Source organism: Brachyhypopomus gauderio, unplaced genomic scaffold, assembly GCF_052324685.1.
Source record: "Brachyhypopomus gauderio isolate BG-103 unplaced genomic scaffold, BGAUD_0.2 sc57, whole genome shotgun sequence".
NCBI classification, from domain to species: Eukaryota; Metazoa; Chordata; class Actinopteri; order Gymnotiformes; family Hypopomidae; genus Brachyhypopomus; species Brachyhypopomus gauderio.
The window spans coordinates 176,144-195,854 of NW_027506880.1; the positions used below are offsets into that span (position 1 = coordinate 176,144).

General features: G+C 45.4%; 2 protein-coding genes across 4 annotated transcripts; one reads left to right on the forward strand and one right to left on the reverse strand.

Annotated features, from left to right (window-relative positions):
• Positions 1-280: 280 nt before the first annotated feature.
• On the reverse strand, positions 281-13,374 carry adam9b (ADAM metallopeptidase domain 9b). The gene is made up of 22 exons (XM_076988009.1): positions 13,234-13,374; positions 11,884-11,987; positions 11,715-11,791; positions 11,537-11,615; positions 10,770-10,846; positions 10,281-10,470; positions 10,123-10,185; positions 9,963-10,034; positions 9,522-9,691; positions 8,528-8,618; positions 8,158-8,291; positions 6,952-7,123; positions 6,745-6,834; positions 6,025-6,220; positions 5,488-5,593; positions 3,664-3,847; positions 3,212-3,298; positions 2,382-2,487; positions 1,904-2,045; positions 1,613-1,718; positions 1,167-1,204; positions 281-832 (listed from the first exon to the last, which is right to left on the reverse strand). The coding sequence occupies exons 1-22, from the start codon at positions 13,322-13,324 to the stop codon at positions 721-723; spliced, it is 2,487 nt and encodes an 828-aa protein (XP_076844124.1). The 5' UTR covers positions 13,325-13,374; the 3' UTR covers positions 281-720.
• On the forward strand, positions 13,336-18,451 carry cunh10orf88 (chromosome unknown C10orf88 homolog). 3 transcript variants are annotated; one of them, XM_076988011.1, is made up of 7 exons: positions 13,336-13,464; positions 14,631-14,862; positions 15,079-15,276; positions 15,681-15,756; positions 16,218-16,409; positions 16,841-17,184; positions 17,444-18,451. In XM_076988011.1, the coding sequence occupies exons 2-7, from the start codon at positions 14,714-14,716 to the stop codon at positions 17,619-17,621; spliced, it is 1,137 nt and encodes a 378-aa protein (XP_076844126.1). In that variant the 5' UTR covers positions 13,336-13,464; positions 14,631-14,713; the 3' UTR covers positions 17,622-18,451. The 3 variants fall into 3 exon arrangements, with proteins under 3 accessions (XP_076844126.1, XP_076844127.1, XP_076844125.1); XM_076988012.1 differs by lacking the exon at positions 13,336-13,464 and having other exon boundaries at positions 14,174-14,862; positions 15,684-15,756; XM_076988010.1 differs by lacking the exon at positions 13,336-13,464 and having other exon boundaries at positions 14,178-14,862.
• The last annotated feature ends 1,260 nt before the right edge of the window (positions 18,452-19,711 follow it).

Below are 19,711 nucleotides of genomic sequence, written 5' to 3' on the forward strand. Positions count from 1 at the left end.
TTAGAAACAACGAAATAAGGCAATAAGCAGAAAATAATAAATAAAATAGGTGACAGGAAAAATGTGATTTTAACATTTTTAAAATGTTATAAATTTTCATTTAGCTATTTAACTGGGAATTTAAACTGTGCAAAATAGAGGTAGTTAAATTATATTTTATACTAATATATATAATCATATAGCATTCATTTGCATTAAACAATGCATGATCAAATGTTAGATTAATGCAGTGGCTTCTGAACAGAATGTCTTACCTTTTATTTCAAATTCATAACAGACATAAAAGGAAAAAAGCATTTATTGATTTACATATTTAAATGAAAACAGAAAAAAGTAATCATTTACAGAAGACAACTTTAAAATTGACATATATACATATACAATTACATTATATTTTACAATTACTTGTACAAACTGTACAAGTACAAATTACCTTATTTTAAAATTAGTTTGATTACATATGGGTACATTTACGATGCGTAGCATCATAAAACAATCCATATATATCGTATGCAAATCATATAGTTATGCATGGAAATTGATTTATTTACTTATGTATATTCTTGTTGCTAACCTGCAACCATTAAAACCAAAATACCAATCATTCATGTTGAATATGGGGAAAAAGGGTGTGTATGCAACACCAGCAGGGCATTTCTTCAGTGGTAACTGGAGTCATACATTTTGTGTGAAGCCGCAAATGTGCTTTCATTATTTCACTCAGGTAATTACCCGTCTGGGTGGAATAGGTTTGGGGACGCCAGGTCCTTGAATGGGTGCTGGTCGCACTGAAACTGTATCCGGTTTGTTGCTGTAATTCAAATTCTCATAGCTGTGAGAACAGGCAGAACCGGGGGAAAGGGAGATGAAAGAGCAAATTGAACACAAAGAGAGACAGGCAGACAGACATGCAGGCAGACATTTAGATTTTACAGCATTTGCCACATACTCTTATCTAGAGGAACTTTGGAGGAACATATTTATCAGTGGGATTCATGCTTGGGCTCGCTGGGAAGCTGGTGTCTAGTGCTATGCTGCGTAACCAACACTGAGCTGTACCTGCTTTACTATGTGAACTACAGCAACACCCAAACAGGACCCACCCCCCACCCCCCCTTTAGAGATCAGATCAAACGGGAGTGGGGAATCTGAGCAGTGTACATTACCTTGCATAGCCTTCAGGGGCAGCAGTGGGTTGTGGGGGCTGAAAATACACAACAACAAAGCATATTGTGGTGAACAGAGAACCCATTACTTGGTTAACAAGACTAGTTCCCATAGGCCACACAGGGCTCCTGGACCTGCTCCTCCAGTTTGGCTCCACCTCTCACCTCCCCCAACCAACCTTACTGGACTTGCTATAACTGACCCACAGATAAAGTTGTCCCACCTAAAGCCCCATCCTAGTTGAAATGAGAAGCCTGATCCAGCAATATCTGTGTACACACGACCATCAAACGTGCAGGTAAATGTAAACACACAAGTGCAAAAGCAAGTTCCTGTTGCACTGGGCTAGTTCAGCCCCAGATGTGGCGCAACGGTCACATGTTTTCACCGTGGCCACTCTGAGGCCCAGCACGCCTCGAGCAGAGACAACCTGCCTGGAATTTACCTGCGGCCTGGTGGGAGGAGTATTGACCATTGGGGGCGGGGGCGGGGCCATGGCATTTGGTGTACTGCTGCTTGGCGGGCCGTTCCCCTGAGCCGCATTGTTTGACCTGAGAGACATGGCATGGATGACAGAACTTCAACCAACTGCTGTGTTTATATATACATATACGGAGTCCACCACAAAATCAGAGCAAAGGTTAAACCTGAAGATTTTAAGTAACAATGACGTGTTAAGAACTACAATTTCATGAGTGTCTTGGCTGGTGTGTGTGTATGTGTGTGTGTGTTTCACCCGTGTGGTTTGCCGGAATGACACTTGAGGCATGGGCGAAGCATGTCCCGCCTGAACACATAGAGGAGAAGGAAAACCAGAGCCACCAGCACGGGCAACACCAGCAGGAAGAAGATCAGTAGACCATTCCTCAGAGAGTAATCTGGGGAGAGAGGGGGTAGAGAGAGGGAGGGAGGGAAGAGTGGGAGAGGGATGGAGAGAGAGAGGGAGGGAGGGAGGACAGAGTAGAGAGGGAGGGAGTAGAGAGGGAAAGGAGGAGATGGAGGGAGGAAAGAGATGGAGAGGAGGAGTGTGGTTTTTTAACAAAATGTATATTTTTTAACAAAAAGGTGGAATACAAACTTTTGTACATGTTTTTGTTATTGTTGTTAAGGTCAAGTTTATGGTTAGGTGTAAGGTAAGGATTATAGTTAAGCCTGTGTAACATGTGGAACATGAATATTAGCCCACGTTATAAAACAACCTTGTGTTTGTCTACCTATTTCAGCAGGTCCACTGTCCACGCTGCCTCCTCTTCCTGCTACGTCACAGTTTGGAGGACCCCAGCCAATATGGCAGAAGCAGTTGCCTTTATTATTACATACCTGCAGAAGAGTATGTTCACATTAAACTGCGGTCTGCTCATGCTACATTACAACACATTCATGTTACACTGAATACTACTCGTTAGATGTTACTTTACAATCAGTGGCGGACTTAGAAATTTGGGGGCTCAAGGCGAATTTTGCTATGGGGCCCATCAATATTAATATGCGAGAAATAAGTCAGCTAAATCAGGGGGCCCATACAGTGGGCTGCAGTGGGAGGGGCCCAAGGCAGTTGCCTAGCCACGCCTCTATGCAAAGACCGCCTCTGTTTACAATACATCCAAGTTTCAGTTCAATCTGCTTACTGCTAGCATGGATACATAGCCCCAGTCAGAATGTCCTGATGTAGCTGGATCATAAGACATGTTTAAATAAATCTAAAATATAAATACGTATCTTAATAAATGGTTAGTAATAGGTCATGCTTGTTGTTCGCAAGGAAGACTGTACAGACCACATGCACCATGTGTGCATGTTGAACCATTTCTCAGTACCAGTAACCAGGATAATCCCCAACTCACAGACCTAAATATGAACCAGGATAATCCCTAACACACAGTCCTAAATATGATCAGGATAATCCATAACACATAAACCAAAAAATGAACCAGGATAAACTCCAACACTTTCACACTCCAACACGCAGACCTAAAAATGAGAATTTTCAACACATAGTTAGCCTTAACCAGGATAATCCCGGACACTGTTCAAATATACATACCCCATTACCGTTACAGTCAGTTGCAGCATTACAGGTCTGGTTCTGTGTCAACATGGATGAATTCACACACTGGAAATTCATGCACACCTGCAGGCCATAAAGATCAGAATCAGTACCTTCAATCTGCATTAGGCACATTGATTAGTTACAACATATAGGTCTGCAGCTTTTAAAGAAATCACATTACACAAAATCAGTGAACTTTGATTTGGGAACAGAACACAAATGAAAAAAGGTAATCTGCCTGATCTTGCCATTTTGATGTTTTAAGGTATTTCACGATTATGTAAAACAACCAACACAAAGGACAAAACATCAACTGCAAGCCACCACCATTATCTAGTACGATCAGTTGGAAGATTGTGCTTATATTGTCCATCCAAAAACAGTCCTGTAGTCATTCGCAAGCATTCCCACCAGTGCCACAGTCACCGGGGATTACGCAAACCCACTTTGCCACCAGCGCAGACAGAGCCTTTTTGGACGTAGCCTGGATCCAACACGTCTGGGCCCAGGTTGAAGTCGGCGTTACGGCAGGAGATGTTTGCAGCGATGTTCTGCACGCTGATGACCGCTCCAGGTGGGGGGTAGTTGGAGTCAAAGTTTGTGCACTGGATCTTCCCACACATCGAGTTACTGTACAGAGAGTTGCAATCTTTCTTTCAGTATGTTCTGTCCACAAAGTGGTGCTCTTAGCGATAGTGATGTGCTGGGTTCATGCAGCAATCATCTGCCCACTTCAGTTGTCGTAAGCCTATTCACGTACCACTTTCGAATACACTAAATTGCCAAAAGTATCCACTCAACCTCCTTGACTCACATATGAATTTGTGACATCCCATTCCTAATTCTTAGGGTTCAATATGACGTTGGTCCACCCTTTGCAGCTAGAACAGCTTCAACTCTTCTGGGAAGGTTGTTCACAAGGTTTAGGAGTGTGATAATGGGGATTTTTGACCATTCTTCCAGAAGCACATTTGTGAGGTCACATACTGATGTTGGACAAGAAGGCCTGGCTCTCATTCTCCACTTTAATTCTTCCTAAAGGTTCTATCGGGATGAGGTCAGGAATCTGTGCAGGCCAGTCATTTCATCCACACCATCCATGTCTTTATGGACCTTGCTTTGTGCACTGGTGCACAGTCATTTTGGAAGAGGAAGGGGCCAGCTCCAAACTGTTCCCACAAAGTTGGGAGCATGAAATTGTCCAAAATGTCTTGGTATGATGAAGTATTCAGATTTCCTTTCACTGGAACTAAGGGGCCAAGCCCAGCTCCTGAAAAACTTGGCACTTGGCACAATGTAGTCAGACCGTTCTCCTGGCAACCGCCAACCCAGACTCGTCCATCAGATTGCCAGATCCAGAAACATGATTAGTCACTCCAGAGAACGCGCCTCTAGAATCCAGTGGTGGTGTGCTTTACACCACTGCATCTGATGCTTTGCATTGCACTTGGTGATGTTTGGCTTGGATGCAGCTACTCAACCATGGAAACCCATTCCATGAAGCTCTCTGCGCACTGTTCTTGAACTAATTAGAAGGCCACATGAAGTCTGGATGTCTGTGATGATTGACTCTGCAGAAAGTTGGCAAACTCTTCGCAATATGCACTTCAGCATCCGCAGATCAGTTTATATGGCCTACCACTTCGTGGCTGAGTTGCTGTCATTCCCAAACACTTCCATTTTCTTATAATACAGCTGATAGTTGACTGTGGAAGTATTTAGGAGTGAGGAAATTTCACGACTGGATTTGTTGCACAGATGGCATCCTATCACAGTTCCACGCTGGAATTCACTGAGTTCCTGAGAGTGACCCATTCTTTCACAAATGTTTGTAAAAACAGTCGGCATGCCTAGGTGCTTAATTTTATACACCTGTGGTCATGGAAGTCTTTGGAACACCTGATTCTGATCATTTGGATGGGTGAGCGAATACTTTTGGCAATATAGTGTCTCCTTGGACATAAGATAAGATGAGTGTGCGTAGAACACTCAAAACTCTCCAACACTATTTGGAAGCAGATTTGATGCTTCTGCAAACAAAGACAGGCAAGTTTTGAGTTCTGGCAGGACATGTAAGAATTGCAGAGCTTGACCGCTCCTACGAGGCTCATTCACAAGCCACCAAGATAAGGACATCATTGGGTGACGTGAAACTCACTGGACAACTTCAACTACTCCAACTGAAGTATCATTGTTACAGTTTTACGATTGCTCAAGCAGAAAAGAGCCGGCTACACAGACAGTCCCTGAGAGGTACATTGAGCACTTACGTCATGGAACATGGCACCAGATTGGTGCCGGAGTATCCACAGTTCCCGAACATGGTGCCCTGCATGTTGATGTAGTTGAAGCATTTGACGTCTGCCCTCGTCGCCGCTGCCAAGTTCATGGGGGGGAGGAAAAACAGAACGAGAGCTATTGAACAGCTAAATGTGGTTAAAACAGCCAGAAAGACCTTTGACACAGCATAGCCTCTATGCTAGGCACACAGGCCCTTTACTTACTGGCTGAAGCAGTAGTTGTTGGAGCTAAATTAACACAGACTGTCTGAACTACAGCACGAACAAAGCAGCTGAATCAATTTCAAACAGGATGTGAGCTCATTAAAGGCCCTTAAATGATGGACCGACCCAAACGCATCATACTACAGTTAAGGGGGGTCATCATGATGCTGCTCCAGATGCTCCAGTCACACCAACAAAATCAACTACCAGCATCTGTGAAATCCCTGAGCAGATCTCTGGATTCAGAGTGGAGGCTCTAAGCCCCTGGGCTAGTGGATACGTGAACCGGACATGGAGCCGTACTGGGGCCGAACAGCTTTTGGCACTGGTAGTTGTAGGTTTGGCAGCGTCCCTCGTAGCAGTAGGCAGTGTTGCCCGCACACTGAAGCCCATCCATGAGGTAGGTGTCTGGAGGGCAGAAGCCCATAGTGCCCAGGCAGAACTCGGGCAGGTCACACTCATTCACTGAGGCTCTGCACGGAGTCCCAGACACCAAGAGCTGCATTCAAGGGGTTTGGGGGTGTGGATAGAGAGAGAGCCCTTATTAACTGATATCCAGAACATTCATCACCTCTGCAATGGAGGGATAGAAACAGTTAGCATATGAGATCCACTGGATCAATAGGAGCCTGACTAGCACCATGGGAGCCCACAGCTAAGCTTAAAGTTGAATTAAAAATCCACAGCAAATCCACACCAGGTCAAATAAAGCCTGCCACCTCATGTAATGAAACACAATAATGCGTAGGAGTTGTTAATCTATACACATGCAGGTCCCCACACTACAGGTCCCCAGACATCGATGGGCCTGTGTGTTTAATGAGTTGGTCATTTAGGATGCATTTACTGCAATGAAATGAACCAGCATTAGATCAGGGGGCTCTAACCCTCTGAGTGGCTGGTCAGAACCCTGCCTACAGTACACAGCAGCTTGCACAGACCTGTAAGGATTTTTTTAAGGTGCTAATATGGAACCTATTAGGCAATGTGTGTGTGTGTGTGTGTGTGTGTGTGTGAACATACCTTACAGTTTTTGCAGCAGCTGCCTGCCGCACAGGTGGAGCCGGTGGTGAACGTACACGTTGCTGCGTTGCAACATGGATTTGTGCAGTTCTGCAACACAATTTACAAAATCAGAAACGCTCACTCCTCCACCCACTGCTCCACACTTGGGCTGGGCTGATGGGAGTGCTAGGCCCCACCCACTGGGCGTGTCCTCTCTAGCCTCACCTCCGGTTGGCCACAGTCACACTGTTCGTCCTGGTCCAGGATGCCATTGCCACACTGTGCCACGCTCACCACGCTGCCGTTCAGGGGCTGGTTCATCAGACACACGCCACCCCCCCGGGTGATCAGCGTGGCAAAGTCAGACTCACTGCAGGTACTGAACAGAGTTGATCCTCTGCAAAGATCCACACACACACACACACACACACACACACACACACACACACACACACACACACACACACACACACACACACACACACACACACAAATTTTGAAAGCAGAACAAAGAATAAAACATTAAAATGATTAAAAAACAATTTTAAAAGCTCATTTCTGCCTTGTTAAATGTGCACACATGCCAACAAACTGGGAGTTTTTATGCAGTCTGTTCACATTTGCACGTTCATTTACATGCAGTGTTCTACCCAGAGATTCAACTTCAGATGTTTGCCATGTCCCCGCACATGCCACATGTGAACTACTGTGATGGGAACTGGGCCGAATCAAAAACATGGATGATATTTTACAGCATCTTCATTTGTTCTTTCTATCAGTCTTATCTATATGTAGGAATACTTACATTAGATATTGTTACATGAAGCTATAGACTCCTAAAGGGAAAAGGAGTGAAGTCTTCTGAGTGGAATTGCTATTCCGTACTTTGGACACAGTGTTTTGAGTGAGTTGTAGGAAACTCTGCGTGTTGTGAGTGCTGTGTTCACTCCTGCTCTGGTTTCTGATTTTAGGCAGTGTGGTGTACTTGCAGCACTGTGCCGAGCCTTAGGCCACCATTAGATTTGTTGTTTTAGTGATGGGTTTTATTTTCAGAACAAAATGGCTTCCACAAGGAAAAAGTCTGTGTGACCTTGCTCGTCACTAAACACATCTTGAAATCTTTTTTGGTAATCTTCTGGGATATTATACCAGGTATCTTTCAGTACTTTAGTACCCAGAGTATAGTTATTTCACCATTGATAAAATAACAAATTCAATGGTGGCCCAAGGCCTAAAGAATATTTAACATATATCGGAATGAATGTCAAGACATCCCTTCAACACTGGGCAGACTGAAGGTCCAGCTCAAAACGATGTTTAAAGGGAAAGAAAATGATGCCAGTGAAGGGCATCTGAAGGGCAGCGCTGAGATTCAGATGCCAGGCACGTTGGCGTCAATGCAGGCAGGCAGAACGGAGCCGGGGTACTGACGTGGCGGTGGAATCCATGATGCAGGTGCCGCCGGTGCCGCAGGAGCAACGTTTGTCGTCGTGGTAGAAGCCTAGGTTGTGACCCATCTCATGAGCCACTATCGTGGAATAGTACTGCAGCTGGTTGCCACTGTACTGCACAGAGAAAGGAGGGGAGGAGGGTGGAGGAGTGGAGGGGTAGAATGGAGGAGAGGAGTGGAGGGGTGGAGGAATGAAGTTACATTCATCTGTTACGTACACAATAGATTCCCAAGATACCTCATCCATCTCATCCTGAAACTTTCCAGATACTGAGCTCAAAGCATGATCTCATGCTAATTTTACTGAATGAACACAATCACACAATCACACTTTATACCAATAACACTAACCACACTGATTCCTCCAGCGGTGTTCAAAGAGCACACGGTGCCCACAAAGGCCATGCCTAGTATCCCACCACTGTACGCTCCTGCTTGACCCCTTCAGAGAAATGAGAAAACAGGAGCAACCAGTGAGACAACGAGCAAAGTGCAGGTCCATGCTATGAAAGTCATGCTCAGGGGTCACTGCATTTGAAACGTTTACCATGCACTTACAGGTACTTTCAATGTGCATCATATTAGTGCAGGACTGTCTCATAGTTGCATTTCAAAAGGTGTATAATTACAGCAACCCATCTGTTGTCATGCGCAATCCATCAGACGGCGCCTGCCCAGTGTGTGGCCGGCCCGTTTCTGATGGCAGCATGGCTGCTGTCTGGATATTATTTGGCCTGAACACAGCAGGGAGTCTGAGTGTCATGGTGAAGCGTGTGGTTTTGGTGGGAGTGCACATCTCCCAGCAGTGTTGCTGGAATAACGGGCTCCATAGCACTGTTGGGCTGCAACTAGGCAACACCCATGGAAACAGAGGACAGCCAATGCAAACTGTGTTTGGCAACACATGGCCTATGACTTTAGACTCGTACAGGATGCTCCCAAGTGGGTGGCACGTGTGAACATGAAAGGTTATGTGGACATGACAACCATTCGTTCACCAGGTTTAGTCTGCACCAATGAGGAAGACTTGGTCCAACACAGAAAGGGCACAGTTTAAATATCAACTCAAACTTAGACATTTAAAGCTTTAAATAATAAAAGCTTGCTGAATGTTCAACAGTATTGCAAATATAACATTGTGGCTGAAAACATTTGAGAATGATAGTAGTCATCCTTTGTGTTCTTTTACATACTTCATATGAAGTTACTGCTGAGGTAGATCCCTCCCCCACCTCCAAGGCCACTCCCTTTTAATCATCTCAGCTAACAGGGCTACTCAGAACACGTTCAGTTTCACACATCACATATCTCAAAGGAACCGGGTCTGGGCGGGCCCAACACTCACACGACCAGATGGGCCATGTCGTTGTGGATGCGCGGAATCAGTTCCGTCTTTCTCCAGTTGACGAAGTTCCCAAGGACGACTCCTGCACTGCCACTCACGTTGAATGGGTTCTGTGCCTCAAATATCTCCACACCCACCAGGATTATGCGAATGTTCAGCTGCTGGTAGTACTAGAATGAACACAGAGACGGCGGGTCCAGCCAGGAACATGCAACGCATCACCCACCGGTCCAGCAAAGGACAGCAAGTAATCAGAACTTCACAGAATGAGTGAAACAGTTTGAACACCAGAGTGTTTAGGTGTGGTGTGATTCCCAGTGGAGATGCCAGGTAGAGCCTGATTTTGGATGTGTGTGGTATTTGAGCAGGACGATCTCACAATAAGGCAGGAGGGCCCGATTTTGGATGTGTATGGTGTTTGAAACTCATGAACACACTCACTGTGTCCAACAAGTTAGCCAGCTGCACCATCTCAACCTTCACCGCTGTAGCGTTACTCTTCTTGAGCAAGAACTGTGCCAGAAATCAAACAGACAAGCAGTCAGGAAAGACAAGACTTCCTATAGGACCCCCCCTACGAGTGAAAGTGTAAAGCACCCACTCTTTGGTTGTCCACCACCAACACAAACTCCACATATCTGGTCTGAGGTAAGTTTCGTTTTCTCTGTCAGGGATGTAAAGTAGAAGAGTGAGAAAGTTGAATGGGGATTTATAGAGCTATATGTGAATTTTGGTTTTGAACAGTGGAATGGTTCTGACCCGTAAAAATGTGATCATAGACAAGCCATCCTTGTGAGTGCCATCATGACTGTGAGGTATGTCGTTGGCCAGTCCACATACAAATGGATCTGATTGGACGTGCTTCAGTGGGAATAGGATGTGTTCATTGGTCAAAGAATTCAAGGCAGGCTCAATTGCGTAACTCTCGTTGCCAAGGAAAATGACACCCCTTATGCACAAAAAAAGAAAATAATATAAATACACAGGTTACATCAAAGAAACGTAATTAACTGAATTCTATTTTACTACAGAATCAATAAGATTTAAACACACTATGTTTGTACAGACAAACATCAGCTCCTGGAGAATGTTTTTTTTTCGGTACATAAACAGAACTGTTCTGTTATTGAGGACATCCAATGGCTGGCTAACATTACACAATGGCAGTGCAAGCATTTGCCCAATGGCAACATTTAAAAACTCTGAGTATATATCTTCTTAATCCGTGTCAATGGCATAAACTCATACCTGAGTCCATTACAGGTACTGAGAGCCACTAGTGAGTCCTCACGATCGTCTACACGCCCGTTGTAATGGCATAATACCTGTGATAGTCAAATGATGAGGTCACCAGCTGTAAGGCCCACCCAGATAACCTTTAGGGCCCAAAGCCTCTCTCTGAAAGGATGCAGGTAACCCGTCATGCTAAACCTGGTATGACTGGAATGCTGACAGTCGTGCTTCAGATCGAAATTGCAAAAGGGCAAATTTGAAAAAGGAGTCTACATACCTCACATAACTGAAAAACTAATAATCTTCAGCTGTCTGTTGTGCAGTGTTGAATTATTGAACTATCCCATATCAAAGCTTACACATAACCCTCAGTGTGACCTTCAGAACAGGCTCTTCAGAGGTCATCCACATATTTGTCTGTCTAATCTTTCTTTCCAGTGTAGTAATGGTCAGTACCCTGATTTGTACATCTCTTCCTTCTCACACTACAGCAGGAAGATCAGGTCACGATGGGGCCCAGTGCAGGGGTCTTCACCAGAGGTGTCAATTCCAGGTTCAGAAAGTAAATTCCTCACCAGGATTTTGCTCAGGCTTCCTGGATTGTGTTCATTCCACTAATTTTACCTGGATTGCACTAATTAGAAAATCTAGCAAGCTTGAGCAAAATCCTGGTGACGACTTTTACTTTCTGAACCTGGAATTGACACCTCTGGTCTTCACATGTCTTCTTCATGTGTGTGTTCCTTTTCATCGACTACCAGAGAAAGTAAAAGGAGGCTTACGGGTTTTGTTGTGTTCCTTTTCATCGCCTTCTTATGCACACCATGAGAAACCACCGCAAAGCTGGGTGACAAAAAGTCTCTGTGAAAAAACAGTCAGTCAGTCATGGTTTTGAAGTCCTGACTTGGAAATCCCTAACGCAGCGGCAGGCCAGGCTAGCCGATGACAAATGATTCGTACTTGTTTTTGGTCAGACTGATGTAGTGAGTGGCACTCTCAATCTTAATCAAGTAGGTGATCTTGTCAGAGTGTGCTGTCTGCAAACAGAAATCCAGAGATGAATTAGTGGCCTGATGCTGCACCTGGACATACACAAACTTGACGGTGACGGTCAGACAGCTCAGAGTACCTGCGTGTGTTTAACATTGTCTTGCCTCTTACTGCGGTCGTGCACAAGACGAGGTGTGACAATCTGGAAACTTTTAAGCTTTGATATCTGTTCACGGAACAGGTCTGTAAACATATGAACGTGAATTAGATGAATGCCGCAAATTTATTTGGTTCAAAATAAATAATGCAGTTGTGTTTCTAAGGGTGGGGTCCATCAAGGCACACAATTTCACTACAATGAAGAAAATCTCCAACAACAATGAGGAAGAGCTGCATCAAACTAAACTGTGTTATACTCGCATATAAAGAAGAAATGAAGGACACGGGGTTTCCAGGGAAACAGGATGTTCCACACAGAGGTCTTTGTGAATGTTTTAGAAACCAGTTTGGTTCCCTCTGCTAGACCTTCTGAAGCACATTGCCTGCACAGCCACTGAAGCACCTATGTCCTGTTCCCACCCTCTCTAGAACCTGCCTAGCATTGCCTGCCTTTCAGCTTTATTCGTTTCTATAATGTTTTAAAGGACTTTGCCTGCACTGCTGCTGACCTTTGTCAGTCCTGTTTTTCTGAAAACATCCCACACCACCTCCACCCTCTCCATCACTGTATTGATGTACTGATAGTTTCTCAACATGCATCTCTCTGCACAAAAGAAGCATGATCTGTTTCCCGCCACCTCTACTCATCTATATTGATTGGCCTTGAATAGAACCATCTCTGACCTGGAATGAAAAAATGCTCACAAACACACTCCCCGTCCAGAATGACCAAAGCTCAGTATTCTTTAAGAGTGGATGTGTGGTCCAGAAGAATGACCGAAGCTCAGTATTCTTTAAGAGTAGATGTTTGTTTAATTCGTATTTCAGTTGTTCATTGTCTCGCTACACTCGTTTCTAAGGCCTGTGTGTAAATACGCATTATACCGTTTCATTTCAAATTTCAGTTGTGTTAGAGACTGATAGGTTAGCCACGTTTTAAGTGTAGTTACTGTGCAGATCAACTCAATTAATCAGAGGGTTCAATTGCTATTTTTAAACACAATTGCGTTTTAGTGTCGCTTCCCTTACATTGCGTCATATTTCCAGACACGCTTTTCTCTAAACGAGAATACTGAAGGTGTTCAGAGACGATCCGAGTAAATCAAATATCCATATTAAATTTGTAGCAATTTGCAAAATAGAAAATTGATTACATTAAACATATAGGCTATAAAATAAACCGTAGATACATAGATAAGGAAATCGGTGTAATAACATTTAATTCCTGCCTCAACAGTAAAAAAAAGATCCTGTATCCCGTCTACCTTAACCACCGCTAAAGTTGATGTAAGTCGTTAAATGTTTGATCCACATCCCCAAAACGTCTTACCTTCGTTGTCGACGGATTCAGTATAAATGAATGAAACTACGATTATTATAAGCAATTGTCCACAAATTATCCGCATTCCATATCCGTCCATTCTGTCTGAGAGCCCGTGTTAGTTTACGTCTATGCTCAGGTGAGTGAAGCATATCAGGTGTGTGGAACGCCCAGGCAGTCCAACAGGTGGAGTAGGATGTTCGGCCCACGTTGGTCTTGGTCTTGTGTTTGGACTTAAAGGTATGACAGAGGTTTTGCAATTCCAGTGTTAAAGTACGTGTTCAAGAGCTCTTCGCATCTCGTGTTTAAAAAGTGCATTTCCATTGGCTTTAAACGTAAATTAGGTTTGGGGGAAAGATGAAACGTTTTTTTCACATTTTTGTTTTGTTTTGTTTATGTACTGAAGTGATACGGGACACGCTTTGTCCCGTATTTTTATCAGTGGGGCGATATGTATGAAAAATTTCCGAAAGTTGGCACCCTTACATCCATGCATACAGTGAAGTGGAATATCATTACATGCCTAATATTCTTTACACATCCGTTCATCTTAAATTATAATTTAAAACGCTGGCTATTTTGATATAGCAATATGTATCGCAGAGTAGGGGAGAGTGGGGTGAGTTGTGCCAGTTCTCTATAACTGTTCAGACACAACAATCAAAAATCCTTGATCATAGAAATTTTACTTTGAAAGGCAAAAAACAGTTTTTTTTTTACTTAAATGTGCTTTCCTCTCATGCAATGAGGCTCTCTTCTTTACAGCATGAGTAAAATGAATGACTTTTCAAAAATGTGTGGTCACATAACCAATTTCTTCTCTGATTCCCTAGAAACAGGGGGTGGCACAACTTCCCCCCCTGGCACAAATCACCCACTCTCCCCTAATCATAATAAGTTATTTTAGCTGTGTTGTCTGTGCAAACAACGCAACTGACTGGATGAATCACACTACACATTTCCGAACCCGAGGATTACTTCCATATCTATGATATGATCTACAACCATATCAATGATTCGCACGACTTGAAACCCAAAGTTAGTCGCGCTCTACAGTGTCATAACCTTCCAGTGCCGCCTAGTTCGGCTGCAGCTCGTATTACACGCGTGGGGTTTTTGTTCAGGCGGTTGAAAGTGTACCTCAGTGGGTCTTAGAGGACGCGACGTCGCGGTCGGGGGTTTTAATTAATCAGAGCCGTGGGACGTTAGCTATCCTAACTATGTGTATTTATTACACACGTTGGGAGTTTTCGGTTGAAATAAAACCATTGGTATGAACAAAGCTCTTTGATATCTTCGACCGCAGTGTCGGCAGCGTTAGACAGTGTAAGCATGGACTGAGGTTTTGATGTAGCTAAACAGCTAGCCGCCTCCTCTCGAGCGTTCCTGTCTTCCCTTCACTCAAGACACCGGGAGAGCTGACGGCGACTCGCTCCACAAATGTTCGTTCGTTACGGTACATATTCCCATCGTCAGCCTCGACGTCGTTATGAATCTCAGTAAAGATGGTCTGGTGTCTGTACACACATCTTGGGTGTGCGTGTCAACGGCGGGACTAGCGGATATCTTAGTCACAAACGGAGAAGAGGAGGAGGTGAGCGATCATCTAAAGGCCGCTGACCCGCTGTCTTCTGGCGAGTGAGTTATTCCCACAGACGTGTCAAGTTCTTATTCTAGCTTAAATTAGAAATTAACGCAGTAAAAGCCTTTACAGTCCTAATATTTCAGCAGGCTGCAACATACAGATAAGCATTTTAGAAATCAGTTTGTGTGTGTGTGTGTGTGTGTGTGTGTGTGTGTGTGTGTGTGTGTGTGGGCGGGCGGGCGGGGTCATGATGAAAACACCTGTCCTAGGTGCCAAGCTGTGCGGCTGGAACAGGGAGAGGAAGGATCCCCGTGTATCATCACACTTCTGTGCACACCTCAGTCCGGGGTCGCCATCACCAGCGTCCTGGTTGTGAGCCAGGCCCGCACCATTGAGGCGTACTCCCTCTCCGGTGACTACTGTGGCACGGGCCGGGGCCAGGAGGATCCGAGATGGAGCACTGATGGGTATTTGCAGGAGAGGCCTGATGTACGGTCTCATTGTGATGTACAGTCTTGTCCCGTGTCTGATAATGTACGGTCTTGTCCCGTGTCTGATGATGTACGGTCTCATTGTGATGTATGGTCTTGTCCAGTGTCTGATGATGTACGGTCTTGTCCAGTGTCTGATGATGTACGGTCTTGTCCCGTGTCTGATGATGTGCGGTCTTGTCCCGTGTCTGATGATGTGCGGTCTTGTCCCGTGTCTGATGATGTGCGGTCTTGTCCCGTGTCTGATGATGTGCGGTCTTGTCCCGTGTCTGATGATGTGCGGTCTTGTCCCGTGTCTGATGATGTGCGGTCTTGTCCCGTGTCTGACAGTGTAGGGTCTCCGTGATCTCATTGTGTTTGTGAATGTGTCTGATCACTAGTAGAGCTGAGGAGAACAGCACCTTCTATCGGTGCCACTTGGAGCTGGAATGCCCTGTTGCGTCATGTGAAGTCAAGGTGAGTTCACCGATTCTCACGTAATTTCAGGATTGCAGAGCGAAATTTGGCCAGAAACTCAAGCTTTTGGAATTAATAAGTAGAAGGAATTGTTTCTGTCTGTCAGTAACTTTTGCATTTACTTCAGAACGGATCAGGTCTTTGTGCTGGTCAGTAAATAGTTCACCTCAGCACAACAAAACTATAGTCGGTAGTAACTGAAATGGCACTACAGCTCCATGGTTACCGACACAGCCTATGAATGGAGCTCAGCAGCCATTCCACTTTTTGTTTGTGGCTGTAAAAGTTATAATGCTACCGTTAGGTCCATTTGTCACTTCAAACTGACCTAAGAACAGTCTGTGTTAATCTTATCATGGCTGTCATTAGGATCTGTCCAGGTTGAGCTGGTCCAGGATCAGCAGTAAGCAGCAGTGTGTTGGATGTCCTTAGCAGCTCTGCGGTCTTGTGTGTTTTGCCAGCTGCTCTCTCTGGGCGGGCGCGTGGCAGTGGGCATTGGCCTGGTGGTCATCGGCCTGCAGCGGCTTCAGGCCACACGGTGCACAGGTCTGGGCGTTGACCTCCAACGTGTCCAGACCATGATGGACGAGATGGGTACCACTCTCTCTCCAGGAGCACAGAACCTCATGGAGATGGTGCAGTTTCAGCAAAAGGTCCGTCCCAGTTCAGGCGATACCGTGCCTGATTATATAATTCATATATAATGCTATGTTCTTGAGATAGCAAAGTGTTCTGGTGTGGAGTGTTACATATAGGGCATTTTGCAGAGTGATCATCCAACTTTGGTGTTTGTATTCTTTGTACTGTTTTTGTACTGTTTAGATCAGCATTGAGGTTCAGCTCCTCACTCATTAAACATTGATAATAGATTTGTCCCTAAAGCATTTAATGTGCTATACATTTGGCTTTTGTATACAGCCAAATATCAGATTGGCTTTCAATGGCAGGAACAACTGCTTCAATTAAACAATCTTATTTGTTGCTTCAATTAACCGATCAAATGAAGAGAATAAGTATAACCCTTGTGTTTTTTCCAGATAAGTACATACTCTTCATGCTTCTTGCCCCTCCCCTTTTTCTTCAGAATAAAGCAGACGTCCTTGGTGGCTTCCTGCCTCTACTGATGGGTGGAGGTGCGCTGGCCTGCCTGTCCAAAGGTTCCGCCCCTGTGGGAGAGCTTGGTTCTGAGGAGGCGGGTCCACACACGGGCCCTCCACCACAGTCTGGGACGCACCCTCCGCCTCCACCCTCTGTCAGCGGCCAGGGTGGCATCCTAGACTGCACGTCTGCCCTGCTGGCCTCGCCGAGCGGGCAGCAGGGCCCGGTCAGCCCCGATCTGCTGCCAGTGCTCCAGAGCGTGTGCGGGCAGGTCAGCCAGCTCCGCCTACACGCTCTCACCTCGGCAGAAAAGAAGAAGAACGGAGACCGGTGAGTCACCACCATTGAGTGGAAAGGGGGGAAGGAGTGAGTAGTGAATGGAGGTTACATTCCAACAACAGCCAGGTCTGCTCACACATCGTATCTGACTGATGACTGTGGCTTCCTGCTCATAGTATTATGGCCTCATGCCTTTCCTGGTCCTCAGGAAAGATCTATAGATCTTTACAGGAGTTTTGTTTGTTGTCTAAAATGGATTGCCCTACGTTTGGCTGTACTGCAAATGAAATTGTGCCACCTTGGGTTTCAGTGAGCACCGCCTGTGCTGTGGAGGAGTGGAGGAGGTCCTGGAGAAGGTGGTGGAGAGGCGGATGCAAGAGCTGGAGAGGCGGCTGAAGGAGCACGTGGACCTGCGGCTGGACGCCCTGCAGCAGCGGCTGGAGCTGGCGCTGCACCAGGCCCTGGCGCACGCACCCCACCTGCAGTAGCCGGCTGTGCCGCTCACCCCACCACGGGCCGCTCTGAGCAGATGGCAGACACAGGCTCCGCCCAGAGGACACTTTCCCAAAGGGAAGACTCGTTTGAAAAACCTACTGTAACCGTTTGGCTGTGTGGAGTGTCACTAACGTTTATGGGACAACCATGAGAGTCAGCATGTCATGGTTTTGACCAATGAATATCAGCGTAGATGCTTTTAACAGGGAGGGTAAAAAGGTTTCAGTGATGTTGGGTCATGAAGCTGTTAAATCTGCACTAATACCAGCTGACATGTTCCTGCTTCTTCTGAGGTGAAGGGGGCTGATGATCATTTGTAGCAAATGATAAACACAGGATACAGTCCAGACCTAATGTGAGATATGATCTACATTTTTATTAACAATGCTGCTAAGAAACCTCTTTTGTAATAATCTCATTCATTCTATTGCTGCAGTGCAGAGGCGAGCGTAACAGAGGCCTGTTTTGTGTACCCACCACAGTGGGGAATATGCACTCTGACTACAGGGCCAGGAACCAGGGCTGCCCACCCTCATCTTAACACCCACGTGCTTTCTTGAATGCAAACCTCCCCCCTACTCAGTTCATGGCTTGGATGTCAGGATGAGCAGAGCGTGATGTAGCAGGACAGAAGTCCTTTGTGCAGAGCTGTCTCAGGGGCTCTCCAACAATGTCCTGCATTAAGCCATTTTTAATATTGTCATCGTTCTTTTTGTGTGATGTGTTTGTTCATTGATGTTTAATTGAATATTTTTATTACATTAAACAAACTGGAAAACTAAGGACAAAAAAAAAGGAACCATTAAACACGTGTTGTGCTGTGGTGTGTTTCTTGTGAACTCTGTTGAACGGTGGGGAGTCGTATGGGTTGAGGGTGAATGGCCTCCAGCATCGACCGTCTCCGCCCTGTGAACTCGGGAAGACATCGGTGCCAGTAAGTGAGCGGGCCGTCATCGGGAAAGGGGGCATACGGAACCACCTGACAGTGTGAGGTCAAACACAGCTGAGCAAACACATTAATGATGAGAACCATGCAAGCTGGGACACATTTCAGCCCACTGTCCCCAAGAGACGATTAATGGACATCTTTAATTAGCCTTTGGGAGAGCGTGGGCGGGGCTACACTGGTTTACTGTGGCACTCATGTAAACCCACTGACCCATGTCTTGGTTTTGGCTTCTTTTTTTGAGGAGGTAAGCCAGGCCTAATGAGGGCGCTCTTCACCATACTTTTGGTTGCAGGGCTGGAAAGTTTGTGTTTCTCCGCGGGCTATGAAAGATGTCCTCGCACGGGGAATTTGAGGGTGTGGGGGAGGGGTTTGAGGGGGCACAGAAATGCACCATTGCAGCAGATTTTGTCAGAACACCCACACAGGATCAGTCAGACTGCAGCTGAGGAAACCCAACCGTGTCAACACAGTCTGAGACACCGCTGTCCAGCTCACTAACCACACAAACATGTCTTTATGGAGAGGAAACTGTCACCTCAAGTCACCAAAAATATTTACTAAAGCGTTTGTGCAGTTTGCAGCCTGGGACTGATGGTATATGGATGAAGATTGTTTCAGCTGGTGTGTTGGATGTGATGCAGAGAAAATATTTGGCTTGAATATATGCATGCTGGAATTACTAATAACTTTCTGAAAATTTTGTACCTTCTGGAACTGGACAGGTTACGCAAAAAAGATAACAAAAAAAGCTCTGTCACAATAATCTTCTGATCAAAATATGCAGACAAAAAATTTATAGCCCATGTGTTCTGATTCATTTCCTATGTTCTTCTCAGCTTTATCCAACTTTCCATTTGTCTGGTGTATAAAGAGCAGTCCTGGCAACACGTGTTGACTTGTTTCTTACTACGACGAGAACACAGCAAGACAAGGGAGCACTGAGACCCCATACTTCTCACATCTCCAGCATAGTGCAGATGTTGAGTGCAGCTCTCGGTCACCAAGTCTCTGGAGACAAGCTGATCAGAGAGACCTGCCAGAAGATAGAGGCAGTCTTGGCCAGCAACACCTGTTGTGCCGAATTCAGCATCCCCACCGTCAGATACATCACCTTCTCTGGGACTCTGTCTGTTG